The sequence below is a fragment of the Esox lucius genome, chromosome 23, assembly GCF_011004845.1.
Source record: "Esox lucius isolate fEsoLuc1 chromosome 23, fEsoLuc1.pri, whole genome shotgun sequence".
Lineage (NCBI taxonomy): Eukaryota > Metazoa > Chordata > Actinopteri > Esociformes > Esocidae > Esox > Esox lucius.
This window is the reverse complement of record NC_047591.1, coordinates 14999527-15019196: the sequence shown is the minus strand read 5'-3', so window position 1 is coordinate 15019196 and position 19670 is coordinate 14999527. Positions and strand designations below refer to the sequence as shown.

Sequence of the window (19670 nt, the reverse complement as noted above, 5' to 3'; positions counted from 1 at the left end):
ACTTTGTCGGAAGAGGGAAGGAAATTCCTTGAAGGTAATTAAATAATTTAAGGTTGAACGATTCTATGAGATTTGAATGGTCCCTTTTAAGATTGCCACTGCCTGAACATGTAAACGGAAACAGCTAGGCATGTCTGTGTGTAACAAACTGTACAAGACAACGTCAAATGCATCAGGTGCAGCCCAAAGATGAATGGCAAGTAAAACAAAAAGTTTATTGTTGCTGTTTCCATGTAATTATTCCAGGTATCCCTTTTTTAGAGGAACCAAAAAATGTAGTCAGCGTAGACAACAGAAAAGAAAAAAAATTTAGGCATATAGAATTAGCCTAACATTTAAAGTATTTTATTAGCGTTGATATACCAACGTGAATGTAAAACAAGTCTTTATTGGCTCCTGGATTGGAATAAGCCATGTTGGCCTTTGGTGATTGGCTGTGAGGTTGTCAGCTCAAATACAAACATCCTATTTAATATAAATTTTTCCTGTAGAACACCTAAAGAAAGAAATGTAATGAATAGACTGATATACTTCCCTCGCCTACATAATAGACATGTCTGTTCTACACCAAACCTTTTACTGCTATCTGAACGTTTAGGTAACCCACTGAATTGTTAGAGGGGAATATTATCAGTGTTGCAGATAGAAATCCTATAAATTGATAACCCTCTGTTGACATGAATCACAGCTCTATGCATGTATTTGTATCTGCACTGCTCTGCAAATTCCATCCCATTAAACCCCTGCTGCGAGGTGTTCAGCAAAGGTGTGCCCAGGCACCTGGCGCAATACCACAGACAAACTTTAGTTTCAAGTATGTTTTATTAGAAGCCACAGAATAAATAATAAGAAAATGTAAAAAATAAAATACAATCTTTACTTTTTCACATACAGCAAGAGAAGGCAAATTAGAGAGAAAAAAGGCATATTCAGAGGTCTGGTTTGCCTTTTACTCTGGCGATCTGTAGCTTATAGGAAGGTGGTCCATTACAACTCTCCTTCCCGTGGCTTAGTGAAGGCTTCAGTAACACTTTCCTGCTGTAGAAGCATCTCACCTCCGACGTCCATCTGACTCAGCTGCTGTGTCACAACTCCCAAGTCCCCCTCCACAGCGCTAAGGTTAGCAAACATGTGCCGTAACTCTGCAATGTCTTTCTCTCTCTTGGTCAGATCCTCTGCCAGACGGCCAATCCTCAGGGTCAGCTCATCCACCTGAGGAGCCATCGCCCCAAAATCCCTTTTGATGGCCGCCACTTTGGGCTTAAGGTCACCTGCGAACGTCACCGTTCGAACCAACCGCGCGCGGCCGCCCTCTAGCTCCCTCAGGCGCTCAGACAGCTGCTGGTCTGCTGCATACATTTCAGGAAGGCGCCGCTTGAGCTGCTCAAGGCCTTGGGCATTGCGCTCTGAGGCAGCCTTGAGGCCCTGGATGCGGTCGATGCTGCTTGCCAGCAGGTCACCGATGCGTTTGACCATGGTGCGTTCGGCCTGGGCAGCCCTCTCCTCCAGCCCCCGAACCTTCTCCAGCAGAGATCCAACTTCTGACTGGAGGCCGTCCATACGACGCACGTCGGTCCGCACCGACGCCAACTGTGAGACAGAGGACGGGGAGACGTAGGACAGAGACTCACATTAACTGGCTTTCTGTTTTGTTCTGTTGTTCAATCTGTGGTTTATTTCGGTTCAACTGTAAGTTTGTAGTTACTAGAGCTCATCCAGACTCCTGGATCTGATTATGGGGGAGATAACCAGACACACCTCCTATGCTTGTAGTTTAATGGAATTTACACGGCTTAGTGTTATTAAATGTAACTACACTGTTTAGTTCATATGAACAGTTAAGCAGAGGACGTCTCAAACCTTATTGTTGACATCTGTAGTGATGGCAGAGGTACGTCCCTCAATTTTTCCCACAGCGTCTTTAAGCGCCGCCATGCTATCCTGGAGCATGCCACGTTTCTCTGTTAGGCCAGAGGCCCACTCCTTCAGCTGGGTTACATCCCGCTCCATGGCCTCCAAGTGGGGCAGGAGACCGCCAGGCTGATCCCCCAAATGGTCCAATAGGTTCTGGACACTGTTGCACTGTGCCAGGACACAGGTAAGACAAAAGAGAGCTGTCATTTTTATGAGGAAAAGACTGAACAGCTGGATCATGCATGCAAAATATAAATGTTAAATTATTAACTGAAACAAAATGCAGGGAGGCTAACAGTAAATGACCCCGAGAGAGTACATTAATGAGTAACAACAGCTCAGGTTGCTTAGATAACACTTTTGCATTCGATTTTTTTTTTTTTATATTTGGAGAAATGACACAGTTTAGGAGTAATATCAAAGCACTTTTATTAGAAAAACAACAGCAACTCAAAAACACTTCACTCCCTGATGGTATACGAGTACACGTAACAAACCCTGGCAATGCAACTGTAATAACGCAATTAATATACTTATTAGATATTCAGAGCAGTTTGTGTGCAGTGCAATGTGTCTAAATCCCTGGTTGTCAGCAGGGTGAATGGCGGTGTTCGAGGCCGATTTTGGGAAAGAGTATGTTTGTTAAGCACTTCAAACCTATTGATGATATGAACTGCAATTTTTATTAACAATCAACTAGTATGTTCTTATTGTTCTCCTAATATTTTACATAAGTTTACTCCCCAATTTTGTGATATCCAATTTGTGATTAAGGCCATGCTTCATCACAACATGTCACAGCAGACTCTGGACAGTCGATGATGAGATGAAGAGTCCTCCAAATAACAGCTAATGCCATTCTGGTTTTGTCATGCTGCTCGCTCAACCAGGACCAGAGGGAATGCATTCTCCAGTTTTCTACCTTGATTGAACTCACAGATGCCCAAGCTGCCAGAATTGCTTGAGTGTTATTAGAATAAGGCAAGCATATTCGATTAATAACCTCGCAAGCCTGGATTATGCTCACCCTCCATGGGACTCCAGGGCAAAGCAGCTACTAGCAAGTACAAATGCACAAATCACACAACACAGCAATGTCTTCCCCATGTTAGGGTTTAACAGCAGTGGAATGCTGGGACCACTCTTCCTCAGTGGTTTAAATGATGACATCACACAGGGAGCTCATCATTATGCACTGACTGGAATGGCTCATTCACTGGGTTGTTGACCCCCTCCCCTTTCCCCCTCCTGCATCCCATGATTCCCCTGGTTGTCCTGTCGTTCCTCCTTTCTGTTGAGCTGTCCCAGAGTCTCCTTGACAATGGCCAGCTCATTCCTCATCTTGAGAATGCTGTTGTGGGCCTGGAGGGCATCCAGAGACCGCCTGATGTCCAGAATCTCCGTCAGGGCTTTGAGCATGCTGTCCTCAGTCCCAAAAACCTGCAGAGTGAGCTCCTCCAGCCTACGTTCAGCCGAACCGAGGTCTCCCCCGAGCCTCAGAATGGATCGAACCGCCTCCTCCACGGCCGGTAGGTGAGCCTCGCATTGTTGGGCCCGGGGAATGTGTTCTTCAAGCTTGGTGATGATTTGGGTATCAACTCGGAGCAGGCTCCGGACTTGGTCCTCTAGTTTGTGGAGCTGCTTGGTGTTCCAGTCCAGCTGGTTCTGGGCTTGCTTGGCGTCTTCGTCCTCAGTGCGGCCCAGGGCACGAGTGTTCCGCCGGGTGCTGTCCTCTAGTTCCTCCAGCCTCTCATCTAGCGCCCGGGCTCTCCGCTCTGCCTCGTTTATTTGATCCGTGGTGCTGGCATGCGCTTCGCGGGACTCCGCCCTCAGAGAGGCCATGTCTGAGGTCAGCGACGACAGGCCCACCTGCCACGCCTCCGTCACGTTCGTGAAGCGGCTGTTGATGGTCTGGAGCTCGCGAGAGGCCGAGTTCTCATCGTCCTGCATCACCTTGACCACAATGTGGAGTGAGGAGATTTCGCGTTCGAGGCGCGATGCCAGGGAGACGGTGGCGAGAGCACTCTGCAGGTCATCCTCAGAGGCGGCAAGCTGCGGCCGCAACACAAAACAGGGAGGGCTGTTTCTGGGGTCCTCAGTATAACGCTCACAGACCCATACAGATTAAAAGGCGTGCAGTGTCACACTCACATTCATTCAAAAGATGTGCATGTTTCCATATCATTTAATTTAACTGGATGTGCTTCAATTATGTAATAGAATTTGAAAGACATCTGCAAGGGAACATTTCTGTGTGGCCTGTTTTTCACTGTATAAAGGAAGTAGTTCAAAACCAAACGTACCTTCTTGGACACTTCGATTACTTCCTCTTGTATTCCAAGGAGACCTGCAGTCTTCCTAGACAGTAGTTTGTACTTTTCTTCCACGTCGAAGACCCTAGCATTCTGCTGCAATACCACCCTATAATTCATGAAAAATAATGTTAGCAACTTGGCCAACCGAAACTTAATTGGCCCTGTAGATTATCAGTAGTTTACCCACATTCATACTTGGACTTACCATGTAAGCGCCACACAAACCACCAGTGTCAGCAGACATGTTATCGTTTTCAGATCCAGGGACGACTGCGAAGAGCTTTTGATTTCAGTCAAGCAATATCCTTCCTTAGCTTTTGCTTTTTTTGTTTCATCTTCGAAAATGTTATTTGATCTTTCAGCCGGTTCATCATGTTGTTTCTGAGACGTGGCCTTCTTTCTTTGCTTCACTTCATTATTTGGCATTGTGTTGCCAGGAACTAGGTTTCGATGAACAGATTATTTTGCTCTTATAAACGACTTGCAAAGGAACTGAATCAAACTAGGAGCTGAGAGTGCAAGCGACAATGACCCACCGATCTAGAAGTTTCGCAGCAGACCAGCGCAAGAAACTCCATTAAAGTTAAACGCATTCGTTTGAGTATGAATAACCTTCTGTTTATTTGTTATTCCAAATTCCGCTAACGCCTTAACAAAACTGTCTAGCTGCCAGCGCAATGGATAAAAGCGAGTCCTCATATCCCGTGAAAGAATCGACTAGGCCTAGTTCCACCCCCCGTTGGAATTTGTGAAAACGAACGAAATGCGTAAGCCAGCCACGTAGGCGCTCCTCCACTGAATATTCCGACTGGTCGTCCGCTATTTGGATAACCAGCCTCCTGATTTGACTGTCTCAAAAGACTGGAAAAATACGTTCACTCAAGTCTGCAAAATCTAACGAGGCCAATATCTGGCTAATATTACGAATGAAACTTCAGGTACAACCAAACGGTAAAGGGAAATTAAATACTCAAATCTGATCATGACAGGTTAAAAAACAAGACTGAAAGAATGTGTGTATCACATGACTGGCAGATAGATCATCCTCATAGCCAAACAACCGTTGGTCCACTGTTATAAAATCATCCTTCCGACATCAAGATATTGGCCAAAGCAGAATACCATATCACCGAATTAGGCTGATTTGCCATGCCTTGCACATTATTTTTTATACAATTTCATAGTTATTTTGACTTTATAATGAGGAGACAATAGGAAAATCAGGTGTTGAACACCGGGCCTTTATTTCACTGATCAGCTATACCCTACATCAACCATACACTGCTTGATGACACTCTTTTCTAGAGCTCGTGTCCAAAAACAGATTTTTGGTATACAAGATTCAGAATCAGAGACAAAACTTTAAGTGCAAAATTATATATTCAAGCAACAAATTTTTTTTTTCCCCAATCCTAAATACAGTACAAGGAAACTAAATTATCACTGAATTACACAATATACAAGTCCAGATTCAAATTGGCAATATTTTAAAGAATGTCTGTACATGTCTCAATTAAATACATGTCTTTGTGTTTAAACTACATATGAGTTGCAATGAGAAAACACACCATAGTGAAGAAATAAGGCGCATAAAATAATCTGGGAGTTGGGTAGGTGGCGGCCACAACTACCTCCAGCAATGGCCAGTTAATGTCGAGCAACCCATACCAAAACAAATAACCCCCCCCCAAAATATACTCTAAATTTAACAATCTGCAAAATATAGTTCACAAAGACTCTTTATGATGAATCTGCTCGGCAAAGGGCTAAAGTTACCATTCACTAAAACCATGCAAGGCATGCCCCTTGCAAGGGCAGCTAACGGGTCGGTCACTGAAAGCCTTGAGGGCTACTTCCAACTTGTCTTAGATTATTTTCCTTGTATTCTTTGCACAGGTGTGAATTTGTGTCAATTGTTCTTCTAACAGAGGAGCATAATCACAGACGAGAGAGTATAAAAAAAAATGATTATTTGACAGTATTCACACAGGGAATTAAGCCTGTGTTTGGGCAAGTGTCAATACTCTGATTCAGTCCTCTTTCCTGGGCCTGAATTGATGAGTCCGAGTAACATGGAAAGCAGATTTGGCTGCGGAGATCACCCTACTTTGTCCCTGGCCGTATCCTGACACAATATCTGTACACATTGTCATGAGCACTATTACATTAGTGGAACAACACATGAAGGCCTCCCCCTTGGAAAAGTGCCTCCCTGTGACTAGCTGGTCCTTCAGTTGAATCAAGAGACTCATGAAGTGCACTTCCAAGACTAAAGGCACTTTCAAACCAATAGCACATAATTCTAATGCGCGGCAAAAACACATCTTCTCGGAGCAAAGTACAGTTATACATGAGCGATTGAAATGGGGTGGATTTAGACCATCATGTTCTACAGAAGACAATTTTGCTGCAACCTATCCTAACTAGTGCTTGACGCAAAAAAAAAAACCGAAACAACAATGTTTCTCCCAACTCAATGTTCCATACCCAAACACGCCCAGTGGACACGCCTGAATCGCCACACGCAGGAAGCATTGCAGGCGTCCTGGTTTGAAGGCACCCAAAAATGTAAAACACGTGTACAACATGGCGACATCTTTTTGGTGACAAAAGAGCTGTCTAGGGAAATTCAAACAATGGCCTTTAAAGTAATGACATCATTAAATTAATAAAGCATATAGACATAAAATAAAAAATAAATTTTCATTGGAAAAGGCGACATATAAAACATTCGCTAGCCAAGATGGAATACAAATCAAAAACAACTGCACTGATAATGAGGAACAAAACCAAACTCGCACTCAATTATGACATTAAATGTGTAAGACATAAATTGAATAATATGGATATACATATTTAAATATCAAAACTAGAAGCCTGGAAAAGGATTACATAATAATATGCAGAAAAAGTTTCTTCCTAATAAAATTGAAAGTATTTTCTTCCCTATAGAGGACAATGTGACATCACCCCAATATAGATTAATGCATCATTATTTTTTTAAACTGTTGAGGTGTATAGCTACTGCCTGTGTTCAGGCCCACACAATGTCACTCACACTCCTTCCCATCTTTCTGCTTTTTTTCCTTCTCCCCACGCAATCTGGGCAATTTGGTGTGTCTGTTGGTCATGAAGATGTTTACTCCAATGGCCGGAGAAGCAAGGATGTTGTGTGTCCAAATAAAGGCACCCACGCTGGGCTCACGCATTGTAGTGGTCCTGAAACAAAGACAACACATGGCACGTGAGAACATACAGCTTTCACATTGTACCAGCTGTAAGGGATGGTGACGCTGCCTAATTGATTAATCTCCACAAAGCTTCCCTGTTATACCATATACTTGTCTCAGCCCCAATGTTTTACGCTGCCTATATTATTGTGCCGGTGGGGTAGGGTTAGTTCTCCTTCTCCATTGTAAATCCTTGTTAATTTGTACTCTTAAAATGTCACCCCTGTACTGGTCACCCCTCCGAGCCTGGTTCCTCACTAGGTTTCTTCCTAATTTCAGCCCCTCTTAGGGAGTTTTTCCTAGCCAATGTGCTTTAACATTGTTGTTTCATGCTCCTTTGGGTTTCAGGCTGGATATTTTGTAAAAGCACTGTGACAACTGCTGATGTAAAAAAGGCTTTATTAATAAACATAATTGATTGAGTTGATTAAGAGGGAGCCGGGCTACTTGAATAACATAGTGTTTAAAATGGTTACAAGTCAATGTTATTTTTTACAGTACACATACATCAGGTGAACAAATACTGACGATACAAGTAAACTCTGACGTCTTTCCCATGTCTAAGTCCTCACTGTGTTGAAATGGCCTTTAACATACTGTTTTGGGTGTATGCGGCCCATGTCGGAACCAATCAGTTCCAAGCAACAGGGGCGTCTGAACTACACACCTGAAGGGAGGTGACTACTCCGCTGGCCATCACAGACAGCCTCCCAGCTGCAGAGCGGACCCCAAGCTTCAGCTGGGATATGTCAGGAGCACTGGGGAGAATGCTGCTGAGACGGTACGAGCTGGCAGCTGGAGTTCCAGAGGGAGGGAGGGAGGGAGGGGAGTTAGTAATGTAAAAGTTAATGAATATTCATCTGACAGGTGTAGATTTAGAATTGAAGTGTTATTGGTAAGGTGTACATGGGTATTCCAGAAAAATTTCTCAACATATTCACGGCTCCCTGAACATATCTGATGCTCTTCACCAGAAGAGGGCAGACTTTAGTACACATTGTAAATTATGTTTTAAATTAAATTTATAAAACTCACCAATCATCCACCACGTGAGGTCTATTTCATAACAAAATCATGTCACTTCACCAATGCTAATTATTTTCTATCAGGCTTCCATTGGGGCCTTTTATGTGAAGGGAGAGGTCATAGTGACAGAAAAAAATCTGATTGGTGGATAAACTCAGTTTTATTCACTTGAACAGGATAAGATCCACTTAACTTAGTAGGTAGCAGGTTTAGTTCAGAGCATGTGTTGCTGATCAGGCTCAAGTCCTGGTTTGATAGAGCTTGCTAGGTTACTACCCCAGCTTTCTGGAATACTCCTCAGGTCTGTATCTTAATCATTATAGTCTGACAGGCCAAACTAATTCCAGATCTATACTCCTACTCAGTGATGCTTTATGAACACAACCAAGTAGCACCAAACCTCATTTTAAGATATCTTTCTTTACCTGTCTGTTTCTTCGGGTCATCAAACAGGTCAGCTGAGCTGATAGAGTTGCTCGCCGAGAACCTCTCCAGGCGAGTCTTAGCCTCATACTGCATGTAAAAAAAAAAAAAAACAACACATTGTCAGCAAAACATAACGCACCAAGTAAAACAAATCGAGTTAGTTTCTGTGACAGCTAATCACCACCTCCATGAGAGAAAACATTTCTAACAGGCCTACTCTGAGAAGCACACAATTGTTCTGTAAACATCAGCTCAAGTGGCTTGCAGGAAGTGACAACATCTGCTGATCCAGAATTATACAGTGTCCCAAATGATCAGTGCACCCTCTGCTCAGTCCGGCATAACATTTCCAACAGGAAGACTATTTGGTACTGGCAGTTAAACACATCAAAACATCAGTACATAGTGACAAGAAATGATGTCTCAATTACTGGAAAATATTTAGTCATATTATTTCCCATTACAATAAACTGGTAGTTTGTCTGGTCATCCTGTGACAGCAAGTTCCTACCTCAGAGTCATCCTGCTTTCCAAAGTACATGTCAGAGGAGATGGCCTTGACATCCCCAAATTTCTTTCGGGCTTCGCCTGAGTCTGAAACAGGAACTGGGTCTGCTTTCCGTCGAGCTGCAGTCCTGAGAATGACCGAAGATGCATTCAGTGAACAACTTCAATGAAAATGTATACATGCTGTGTGAGTTTAATGTATTTCTCAATTTATCTGTCTGAAAATCAAACAGGCATACAGTACCGGTCGTCTTGTGAGGAACTTTTGGATGTCAGGTAGAAATCTGGTTCGGGCTTCTTGTCTTTCCTCCAACCCGACTCCCCAGCCTCACTCCAACTGGAGAAGAATTTTTCAGAGGATTCTGTCTGGTCGTCAAACTTGGTCATCGACATCCTGAAGTGAAACAAGGCACAGTTTGTTTCTTTCATGCCAAATCATAGTCCGGTTACCATTCCGTTTGTATGGTCTCACATCTCCAATAAAAAGGCAGCACAAACCGATCTGAGACCACTCTAGCCAAATTAATGGATTACTTTAGAAAGAAACTACAACCCCATTTCCAAAAAAAATTAATTGTGACATTGCGTAATATGCTAATAAAAACAGAACGCAACAATGTGCAAAGGCAACATATCGAATGTTACACCAGAGAAATGTTATTGTTATTGGAAAAATATCTTCCCATTTTGAATTTGATGTCAGCATCATGTTAAAAAAAAGTTGGGAAAGGGGCATGTTTATTTCTGTCTTGCATCACCTATTCTTTTAACAACATTCAGTAAGCATTTGGGAACTGAGCAAACCAATTGCTGTAGTTTTGAAAGTCAAATGCATTCCCATTCTTGCTTGATATAGGATTTCTGTTGCTCAACAGTTCAGGGTCTCCTTTGTCATATTTTTGGTTTCATAATACGCCAAATGTTTTCAGTAGGGGACAGGTCTGGACTGCATCCAGGCAAGTTTAGCACCTGGACTCTCCTACTACTGAGCCATGCTGTGGAAATACATGCAAAATGTGGTTTGGCATTTGGCACTTAGTACTACACGGGCAAAATAGAGAAAACATTGGAAGTGTTGGAATGTGGCCAGTGTGGCTTGGCAGAGTGGTCACCTGGAGGTAAAAGAGCCTTCGTCGATTTCCTCTTCCTCTTTATCCATGTACCTCCGGGTCTTAGTGGGCTGCTTGGTCCCCAGTGGACTCTCCTGCTGGATGATGTGCATGTCTGACAACACAGAGTGAGACACACCACTAGGGGGAGACGGAGAGGGAGAGACAGAGTCACCGTGGGGCTCACTTACCATCTCCAATGATCACATTAGCAACAGAGGCCCAACATCACTGTGGTTCATTTGGATGATAGGTTGAGTCAGTTAAAGAGTCATCCTCCAGTTATCCACTGCAATGTAAAGTTTAAAATACTCCACATATCGACAGTGTTTAGCATCATCATCATCTACAAGACCAACGACGATGATATCCCCCTGAGTAACGTACCTCCTGTTGCCAAAGCCCATACCCAGTCTCTCAGCCTGCTCCTTCTTCTTATCGCCCATCCCCTTCATCTTCTCTGTATTACTCCTCCGCTGCTCCTCCAGGTCCCTGTAGGCCAGTCGCACGGAGGGACCGCTAGAGGGAAGGGAATGTATGAGCACTGACGACCAGGCAACCATTATTAGTGAGGGAAATGGGACTGAGTGACTCACATGGACTCCTCTGGTTGGGTGTTCTTCTTGGTGGAGGCCAGGCCAGAATTGTCACTCTCATTGAGTTTGTCCACCGCCTGTGCTTTTTTCTCCATCTCGGAGAAACACTGATTGCTCACCTTCTTACCCCCAAGGCCACATTTCTTAGCACCCAGCTGCAACGGAACACAGACATCTACTGATCTACTGACAACATATCAATGAGTAGAAGACAGTCCACGTACGCACCCATGCGCGCACACGTTCAAGCACACACCAAAATTGACCAGATTCTCCCATGAATGGGATTAACATGAGCACACACGGCCATTGAGTACATACCGTTTTCTTGGCACCAGCTGGTTTCTTCTTGATAAGAGAGGTAGCATCTTTAACAGAGAAGGAACAGTGGCATTAGATATTCAGCAGATAGACACTACTATGAACCATTGATCTAAGCTCAGATCCTGCCCTATATGCTTAAAGGGGAAGTTCACCCATTTTTACATGTAGCCTTACTGTCGCAGATAGACCCTGTCTCTTTAGCACTCTGACTTGCTGTAACTAGTAAAATATTTTGCCAGTGATGGACAGCATTTAATGGCAGGAACTAAAGGAAAACTAATTCTCTTTAAGAGAATATTGAACACGAGCAAATTTTGGCACAAAGCATCAGATGAACAGGCCTGAGTTAGGGTCTATGTGCTTGGTCTGCTTACCTAAGGCTTCTTTAGGAGACACACTTAGTACGTCAATACTAGGACCCTCTGTATTACCTGAAAGAAAAAATTAAAATAAATAAAAGAGTTGCCGACATGGGCATCATGGAAACACAGATGCAAGTGTGTGTGTGTGCGCGTGTGCTGTAGGTGTACCGTTTTTGTCTCTCTCCGTTTCTTTTGCCAACGGTTCTGCTACTGGGTAAGGGCTTAGATTCATCTGGGCAGAGCTAGTTATGTTAGTCTGGGCAGAGTTACGATCATCAGGGAATGCCTGCCAAAACACACAAGGACAAAACAATGTAAACAACACATACACACCCATGATATTGTACAATCACAAATTATGTACCAACAGTCTCCTATAAAGAGGCGCACCCGCACGCACACGTGCACTCACCTGTGTGTGCATACTGAAGAAATCGTTCTCCTTGACGGGAGAGGTTGGAGAGAGGGGCGCCTGGCTGTCTAGCCACAACTGCCAAAAAACAAGAAGATTCATGGACATATATAAGCACCTACAGTAAGTTCATCACATGGTATCTGCTGGTTCCACCAAGTTGAATTCATTTTAGGACCTTTAGAAATGCTGCTTGAAATGTATTTGAATACCAATTTTAAGTACCCTCACACCTACTATGAGGGCAGTCATTTCTACCAGAGGCTACATTAAATCAGGTAGGTGTGCTACTATAGCAATGAGAATACTTCTGTGGGCTTCCTGACGCCAAGGATGTGACATGGCAATCCGTACAGGGTACCCTCCCCCAACCCAGGAGGCGCTGGGCCATTAAGACCTGGTGTCTTGGGACTCCCGACCTCAGCTGGTATGGTACTTTCAGCAATATGACATTTGGCTGCTGTGAGGCAGATATCCTAGTGGTAATCCCTATCTGTATCACCTTGAAAGACTGCCACGGCATCACTTAATGTTAATTTGGTTGTTATTTTGCAGTGGGGGATTACAATTATGCCAGTGCACAGATATAGCAGATACACTAGTCATCTCCAAACACGCTTAAGAAATACGTTAAGTAAATAGAACGTTTATTTTAAAATTACCAAAAAAAGGGTGTAAGACCTTAATTTAATGGAACGTCTGAATGGATGTGTGTGATACCTCAGTGCCAAAGCGCCTTGTAGCCTGTGTTGCCAACGTCTTGATCTTTTCGCGGTACAGAGCAGCGGCTCGGCTGTTGTACTTGGTATTGGCGGCGTTGGATGTACAGCCATGCTGGGCAAAGAAGGCATTCTGAGAGAAACAGGAAAAACGGTGGTTTGAAATCCAGATTGTATTCAAAATCCCTTTTGTGTTTAACAGTTATTGACATGAATACTACATAGATCTCACATGTCCCATTAAGGGCCCTACTGAAATATGATTAAAACATACTGTATATACTAGATCAGATGCCCTCTCCTGCAGTCAGGAACATAACTACTCACCGCACTGGCATTGCCGCCCACTTGCATGCATCGCAGCTGGTACCAGGACCAGTTAGAATCCAGCTCAGTAGACCTGAGTCAGACAAGAAACGGTTGTGAATTCGGGAACCTCCACTGAGCCATATTGCACACGCCATCAGGATAAGTGACAATTGTTTTCATCTTCATTCACTGCTCCTTACCTGATGAACGTCAGGTGTACTCCCAAGGATCTGTGTGTCCCTGAGCAGTCTATACAGAGAAACACTCCATAGGTGATACTGGCCCAACTGGGATTCTTAGCCGAACAGTCAAAGCATGCCTGCAACAGTGAAGTTCGACAACTTGAATACTTGACTGTTTGTATTAACGAAGTGATGAATTGGTGCACGGACCAGCAAAATTATTTGAGAGCACGCCAGACAGCAAAACACAATGACTTAATGCAGTACGGTGGCAGCCAGGTCTGAAGTGCAACATACTGATCTCATAATAGACATCGCCCTTATACTCTTATTGCGTCCTCTCAAAAATTGGCATATTTTTGGTGTTGCCTCAACTGCCTACATACGAAGAAATCAATGGTTTCACCAGAAATTTATTTTGGCTTGTAAACATGTGGACAAAACTTCTCTAGGACAGCTTTTCGATGCGTACTGTCGCAAAATCATTGTTAACAAAATACGGAAACAACTTATTACGAAATATTAGGTATGTTTGTGTATAAGTTATTCAATCTTTGTAGTGCCTCAATTCTACGGACAACTATAAGTAATCTACAATTAATACACTGGCGTAAACGAATACTTAAGAGATGTTGGTCCTTCCACGATCTGTAGTAACGTTAGATCAACCTATTGTAGAGTCGTCAAATCGTGACAGCTGGGTGTAGCGTGGCTATCCCGACCAGGACATCATATCTTAAAAAAACTGCGTAGGCTAGACAGTATTTCAACACTATGAAAACATTCTTTGTAAGGATGCGGCATAAATGTGTGTACGTGGTTTAAAGCTTTTCCATATGGATCTGTGTTGCGAATGACGCATCTTTCCCTGCACAGCAATAATCAGGGCGACGTGTCATTTCTTTTCTCTGAAGCTAACTTTAGCTCTCTAGCTAATTCCTCGTTAAAAAAGAACGAGAGCACCTCACTCAAACCATCTCACCTTATTCGTAGAAAGGGCACGTAATCGTTTGAAAATAGCAACAATATCCTGCTTGGTAGGATCTGTCATATTTCCTCCAATTCTTAAATGCACCTGATAGGTAAAATGCAGACAGCGAAGTACAGCAAGTTTGTTTCCTGAGTCAAAAAAGCTCTCGATATCGGCAAACGCACACGTCAGAGCGATAAACATTTTAGCTCAGCTCGGATTGGTCAGAAGCAACACGTGGGTATTGTTATTGTAGCAAGGACGTCTGGGAAATGACGTCCTTTTGTCCTTCCAATAAAATGACGAGTTGTAGTTGCTTTTTTGTTCATTTATTTATGTTGCAAGACATTAGCAAACCGTTGCCCAGGTCACAACCCTTTCAAACTGACAGAAAACTAATATCAAACCAAAAGACTCCTCCACTCAATCTGCAAGTTGTAGGCATTTAATATAGATGATGTACCTGGACGTCATCAGTAAGTACATCGCGGTGAGTGTATTGTTCAGCATACATTAATGTAAGAGCCATAAAAATCAACTCCCCATATGGGACAAACCTAAACTATGGATTGGCATGGCAAGGGGTGCTATACCTGATATAGTTTGCTAAAAATCATCAATGCACACGGTGTAGTTAAGTGTGTCAATCATACCATAATGTTTGAAATAAAATGAGAAAAATATAATGTTCATAAGTAGGCCATGAACGCTCTTTAGAGTAAAACAAACTCATATTTACAAATGTAACAAGACAGCAAATTTGTGCGACTTTCGCCATAAAAACATTATATTATTGTACAAACTGATTTTTTTCCTCACAAATCACAGCATTTCATCTGACAGGAGGAGAACAAAAGCAGTTAAGGCATCTCATAAATTAACAGTCTTTGATTTCCAAATATAAATCTCATCACAACTCTCTAAACTTTAAAAACTAATTTATTTTAAGGTTTTGCAATTAAAATGCAAAATACTTGGAAATAATCAGACCCTCTAATTTGTGAAAAACAGTAAAAGCTGTGTTTTGTATTGTTGAACTATTGTTTGAGGCACTAACTAATATTCTCCCAGAATTTTGCATTCAACATCCAGTGCAAGCTGAGGCTAAAGCTCTTAGCTTCAAGTGAGACACATTTTTTTCAAACCATTCAGAGCGGTGAAAAAAAACAAACACATTCACATGACGCTTAAATCTACCAGTAAAATGTGAAGTCAGGGAATTGTGGCTGTCACAAATTGCACCCTATTCTGTGTGTTACAACCTATACCTTATGTGCCCTTGTGAAAAGTAGTGCACCGCGAAGGAAACCTATTTTGGACACAGTCTAAGTCTTCAGCAGGCACAAACAATAGACACATTTTGTAGTAATGTCCCTGATACTAAAATCAACAGCAAATGTGTACAATCAACAGGTAAGCCAATAAAACCAAACCATCAGTGTACAATCAATACAGGATGAGGTGTAAAGGCTACAGGAAAACATATTTCAAAGCATTAAGGGTGAATGGGTCATTTAATAATGTAATGGGGGTTGAAGAATCAATGGAAGAACTGGTTAAAATGAAATTTCTCTTATTCAACTTTTTTGCTTAAAAAATAAAATAAAAGGCACAAGACTCGACTACTATAGGCATCATATGCAGCACAATGTTGTGTATGACACTCTTCTGAACTGGCAATAGTGTAAATACTAAGCCCATTTCTCAAAAGATGAAAAAAATAATCAATTAATATATCAAATGACTTTGTAAATAAGAATAAAAAAATATGCATGTGCCTGTTTTGAAATATGGCGAAAAATAACATGAAATTGCAAATGTCCCATATTCAGATATACCGTAAGGCTACCAAACTTGTCTCCAGATTCCAGATTGGTGTTGCAAAAGAATCTGACCAATATAACCAAAAATATGCATGGTAAAAATCTATTGAAGATTCAACCAATACACTGAATACAGAAATAAAAAGTAGGACAAACAAAACAAAATTCAGGAGAACTTAAATGGGACACATGTATCCTCTCTGTGTTGTTCCCATGTCAGTTCACTTCTTTTAAATCTTTATTCTTTCAAAATCTTCATAACTTAAGGCTACAATCGAAAGGTAACACGTGTTAATAACTGTTTCTGTAATTTCTCTGTAACAGCAATGGCTATAAGTAACATCAGCTTTTCGTGGTGGCTTTTAGCCTGGTACTGAGCGTCCTATCATAAAGGCTGAGCGCAGGCCATAGTTGTGGGAAGATTTTTGCTTGCCTGCAAGGAATCCAGGAAGACATAACAGAGTTACAACATCCTCCTCTTCGACTGGCTAAACACTTCTACCACCGCTTCTCAAAAACCCAAGTACATGGTCCCTCTAGCCAGAGTCTACAACGCAGGGGGAGATGGTGAGAGGGGTGGATTCAAGGCCTGCCCAAACCACCCTCCTGGCCCATCTCCTCCTGGCCCATCTCCTCCTGTCGCTCATCCACTTCTTCTTGTCATGTTCTTCCCGGTCATCGTCCGCTCATTACTGGATGTCTTCTACGTAGTTGGCGGGGTAGAGGCCCACCGCTCCATCTTTCAGGCGCCCTTTGCACCAGCCTTGGTCATCCTCGTTTCCGATCTTGGTGAACTCCTCGCCTTCAGTAGAAAAAGAGGGAGGAATGGAATGTTACGTGAAAGAAAGAAATCGTGAGGGAGCGCGAGGGGAGCTCTTATAAGAGAGCAGACAGAATAAAAGGGACAAAGCAGGGAGCTCCACTTGCATCAGGGCACGCACCTGCTTTAAAGCTGAGTTCATCCTGCTCCTGTCCCTCATAGTCATAAAGGGCCCGCACGGCCACAGACACCACCGGGGAGGACCGCTCCTCTTCAAATGGGTTCCCGTCACCGTTGGCAACCTCGGCAGAAAAAGGGTTCACCCCCACCTCCTCATCCGACCAGTCCTGCGACTTCTCCACACTGCTGGCGCTGGACAGACAGAGACGCAGGCACAGTCAACATCAAGGACCTTTCAAAAAATGTCTCCGGTCAGTCATGCCCTGCTCACACCGATCCAGCATGCCAGGCAAGAGAAGCGTGAACAAAAGGTGAAGAGTTAGAGGGCAAGGGGGAATAAAACCAACGACGCCGCGGTGGAGCACAGCACAACATGTAATGACCCTTCAAATCAGCCCCGGACACACAGTGACTAAGCCCACAGGGTTGTCCCATCGTCACTGATGTCGGCCAAGAGGGGAAAGACATGCCCGTTTAGGAAACCACGCTGTTCTGCATTGTTGGCGAGCCAAGCTGTTGTTGTTGTTTCATGGATGTGTGAGTTTGCCCAGAGACCACTTAGAGTGGTCCACACAGAACACTTCGGCGAGACAAGTGGACAGAGTAACAAATACATTATACAGAAAAAAGAAAAAAAAAGAAAGAGAGCGATCCACTGGGCAGAATAGTTTACCACATCACCACTAGAGGGTGGTAGATAGACAGGTACCAGATGAACAAACACCCACCTTTTTAGCCCAGTCAGATAAACCCAGGAAAAACACACACGCACAGATATTCATGAGCTCCCACAAACCCTCCTTGAAGCCAAGTTACAGTCAGACCTTTGCAGCTGGTATGCTTCAAAGCAGAGCTCAGACCTCACACCAGGCATTCCACTCCTCCTGCTTTAAAGACAGACACCTCTCTCCCACCTTGAGTCAATATTTGACTTGCGGCCAAACCGGACCCAATAAGTTTTCTCACAAAGTCAAAATTCAATATGTGTGTGTTTCAGCTGGCAACAGATCTGACTGTAAAGGACACAGCAACAGGACACACACAGAGGTAAGCATGCACAATAAAAGATGCTCTGCAGGCCTTATCAGTTGGGACAGTTAGGTGTGATAACTAAAATGGTTGCTGGGCTCACTCACTGACAGGCCATGCAGAGAAACCCATAGCCTGCTACTAGCCAGAGAGCCGGAGACGAGAGAAAGGAAGTGGGGGGGGGGCGGTGGGGGGAAAGAAAGGATAGGTATCAGTGAGAACAAAGTGTGTGGAGGGGAAAGGGAGAAGAGGAGGGGGGAAAGTTCGATAATGGAGGAATACAAAAGTAATGGAAAAGGGGGAATAACAGGAAAGAGCGATGGGAACAAAGAACGATGACTGTGGAGAGAAAGGGTGAGCCTCAATAGTGTTATAGAAGTGTTTCTCACATTTTAGTGGAGCCCACACACAGGACACACTGACCGTAATGCACATGTTCACACTTAAATGAACTCTTCCACTAATCATCATACCCTGTGTGTTAGTGCTTGGCTGGAACAAAAATGTGTTGCCCTGAAAAACACTTGTATAAGACAATGACACCAAATTCACCCGAAGACTGAAGGAAAGAGGGGAAAAAATCTGGACGTGAAGGATGGAGAGAAGTGGGTCTCTTGGTCACCAACGTTTTCACTTCCTCTACTTTTTTCACATTGAGCGGACTGCTTCTGTTGTTGTTGTTGTTGACGATGACAGTGGGCTGTTCCTTCACGGGCTCCGCAATTTCCTCCTCGTCGTCATCCTCGAAGGGGTTCGAACCCACCGGTTCTGTGCTAGAGGGCACAGTGAGGCTGACGACACGGAGACATGGAGAGAGGCATGTGACACACGTAGACCACAGAAGAAATACTGCTGCTTGAATCCAGACAGCCGACATATTAAACCCTGGATTTTAGGACAAAACAGACACCCAGTAAGTATTCAACTGTGACACAACTGTGACATGGTCATTATCAGCACGGTGACACCACCCTTGACTAGTCCATGGACGACATCAGCACAGTGACACCACCCTTGACCAGTCCATGGAGGACATCAGCACAGTGACACCACCCTTGACCAGTCCATGGAGGACATCAGCACAGTGACACCACCCTTGACCAGTCCATGGACATCATCAGCACGGTGACACCACCCTTGACCAGTCCATGGACATCATCAGCATGGTGACACCACCCTTGACCAGTCCATGGACGACATCAGCACAGTGACACCACCCTTGACCAGTCCATGGACGACATCAGCACGGTGACACCACCCTTGACCAGTCCATGGACATCATCAGCACGGTGACACCACCCTTGACAAGTCCATGGACATCATCAGCACGGTGACACCACCCTTGACCAGTCCATGGACGACATCAGCACAGTGACACCACCCTTTGACCAGTCCATGGACGACATCAGCACAGTGACACCACCCTTGACCAGTCCATGGACGACATCAGCACGGTGACACCACCCTTGACCAGTCC

At 43.7% G+C, this 19670-nt stretch overlaps 4 protein-coding genes across 5 annotated transcripts in view; all 4 read right to left on the bottom strand.

The window, feature by feature from the left end:
* Window positions 1-987: 987 nt before the first annotated feature.
* On the bottom strand, window positions 988-2121 carry LOC117593809 (inhibitor of nuclear factor kappa-B kinase-interacting protein-like). The gene is made up of 2 exons (XM_034290262.1): window positions 1861-2121; window positions 988-1590 (listed from the first exon to the last, which is right to left on the bottom strand). The coding sequence occupies exons 1-2, from the start codon at window positions 2119-2121 to the stop codon at window positions 988-990; spliced, it is 864 nt and encodes a 287-aa protein (XP_034146153.1).
* Window positions 2122-3123: 1002 nt separating this feature from the next.
* LOC105020405 (inhibitor of nuclear factor kappa-B kinase-interacting protein) lies at window positions 3124-5403 on the bottom strand. The gene is made up of 3 exons (XM_010887405.4): window positions 4435-5403; window positions 4218-4335; window positions 3124-3966 (listed from the first exon to the last, which is right to left on the bottom strand). Exons 1-3 carry the CDS (start codon window positions 4653-4655, stop codon window positions 3124-3126), a joined length of 1182 nt encoding a protein of 393 aa, XP_010885707.1. The 5' UTR covers window positions 4656-5403.
* Window positions 5404-5444: 41 nt separating this feature from the next.
* On the bottom strand, window positions 5445-14584 carry arfgap3 (ADP-ribosylation factor GTPase activating protein 3). Its single transcript, XM_010887407.4, has 16 exons — window positions 14414-14584; window positions 13450-13568; window positions 13268-13340; window positions 12942-13073; window positions 12222-12299; window positions 11978-12095; window positions 11822-11878; window positions 11445-11491; window positions 11124-11278; window positions 10915-11046; window positions 10531-10668; window positions 9663-9812; window positions 9423-9546; window positions 8911-8998; window positions 8127-8254; window positions 5445-7448 (listed from the first exon to the last, which is right to left on the bottom strand). Exons 1-16 carry the CDS (start codon window positions 14480-14482, stop codon window positions 7431-7433), a joined length of 1626 nt encoding a protein of 541 aa, XP_010885709.2. The 5' UTR covers window positions 14483-14584; the 3' UTR covers window positions 5445-7430.
* A 130-nt stretch (window positions 14585-14714) lies between these two features.
* The window catches only part of pacsin2 (protein kinase C and casein kinase substrate in neurons 2), a 21877-nt gene continuing 16921 nt past the window's right edge, over window positions 14715-19670 (bottom strand). The window contains exons 9-11 of one of the 2 annotated variants that reach the window (XM_010887409.5): window positions 18820-18984; window positions 17166-17356; window positions 14715-17026 (exon numbers count right to left, since the gene is read on the bottom strand). In XM_010887409.5, coding sequence (XP_010885711.1) covers window positions 16914-17026; window positions 17166-17356; window positions 18820-18984 — 469 coding nt within the window. In that variant the 3' untranslated portion in view covers window positions 14715-16913. The remainder of the gene's footprint in view (window positions 17027-17165; window positions 17357-18819; window positions 18985-19670) is intronic. The other variant, XM_010887410.5, reaches the window with a different exon arrangement.

Coding starts and splice junctions, on each gene's coding strand:
- LOC117593809 (XM_034290262.1), bottom strand. CDS start 2,121: ATGACAGCTCTCTTTTGTCTTACCTGTGTCCTGGCACAGTGCAACAGT. Junction 1,591..1,860: donor CTACAGATGTCAACAATAAG/GTTTGAGACGTC, acceptor TCTGTCTCACAG/TTGGCGTCGGTGCGGACCGA.
- LOC105020405 (XM_010887405.4), bottom strand. CDS start 4,655: ATGCCAAATAATGAAGTGAAGCAAAGAAAGAAGGCCACGTCTCAGAAA. Junction 4,336..4,434: donor GTTTGTGTGGCGCTTACATG/GTAAGTCCAAGT, acceptor CATGAATTATAG/GGTGGTATTGCAGCAGAATG. Junction 3,967..4,217: donor TAATCGAAGTGTCCAAGAAG/GTACGTTTGGTT, acceptor TTGCGGCCGCAG/CTTGCCGCCTCTGAGGATGA.
- arfgap3 (XM_010887407.4), bottom strand. CDS start 14,482: ATGACAGATCCTACCAAGCAGGATATTGTTGCTATTTTCAAACGATTA. Junction 13,341..13,449: donor GTACACCTGACGTTCATCAG/GTAAGGAGCAGT, acceptor TGTCTGACTCAG/GTCTACTGAGCTGGATTCTA. Junction 9,813..10,530: donor GAAGGCTCTTTTACCTCCAG/GTGACCACTCTG, acceptor GTTTCACTTCAG/GATGTCGATGACCAAGTTTG.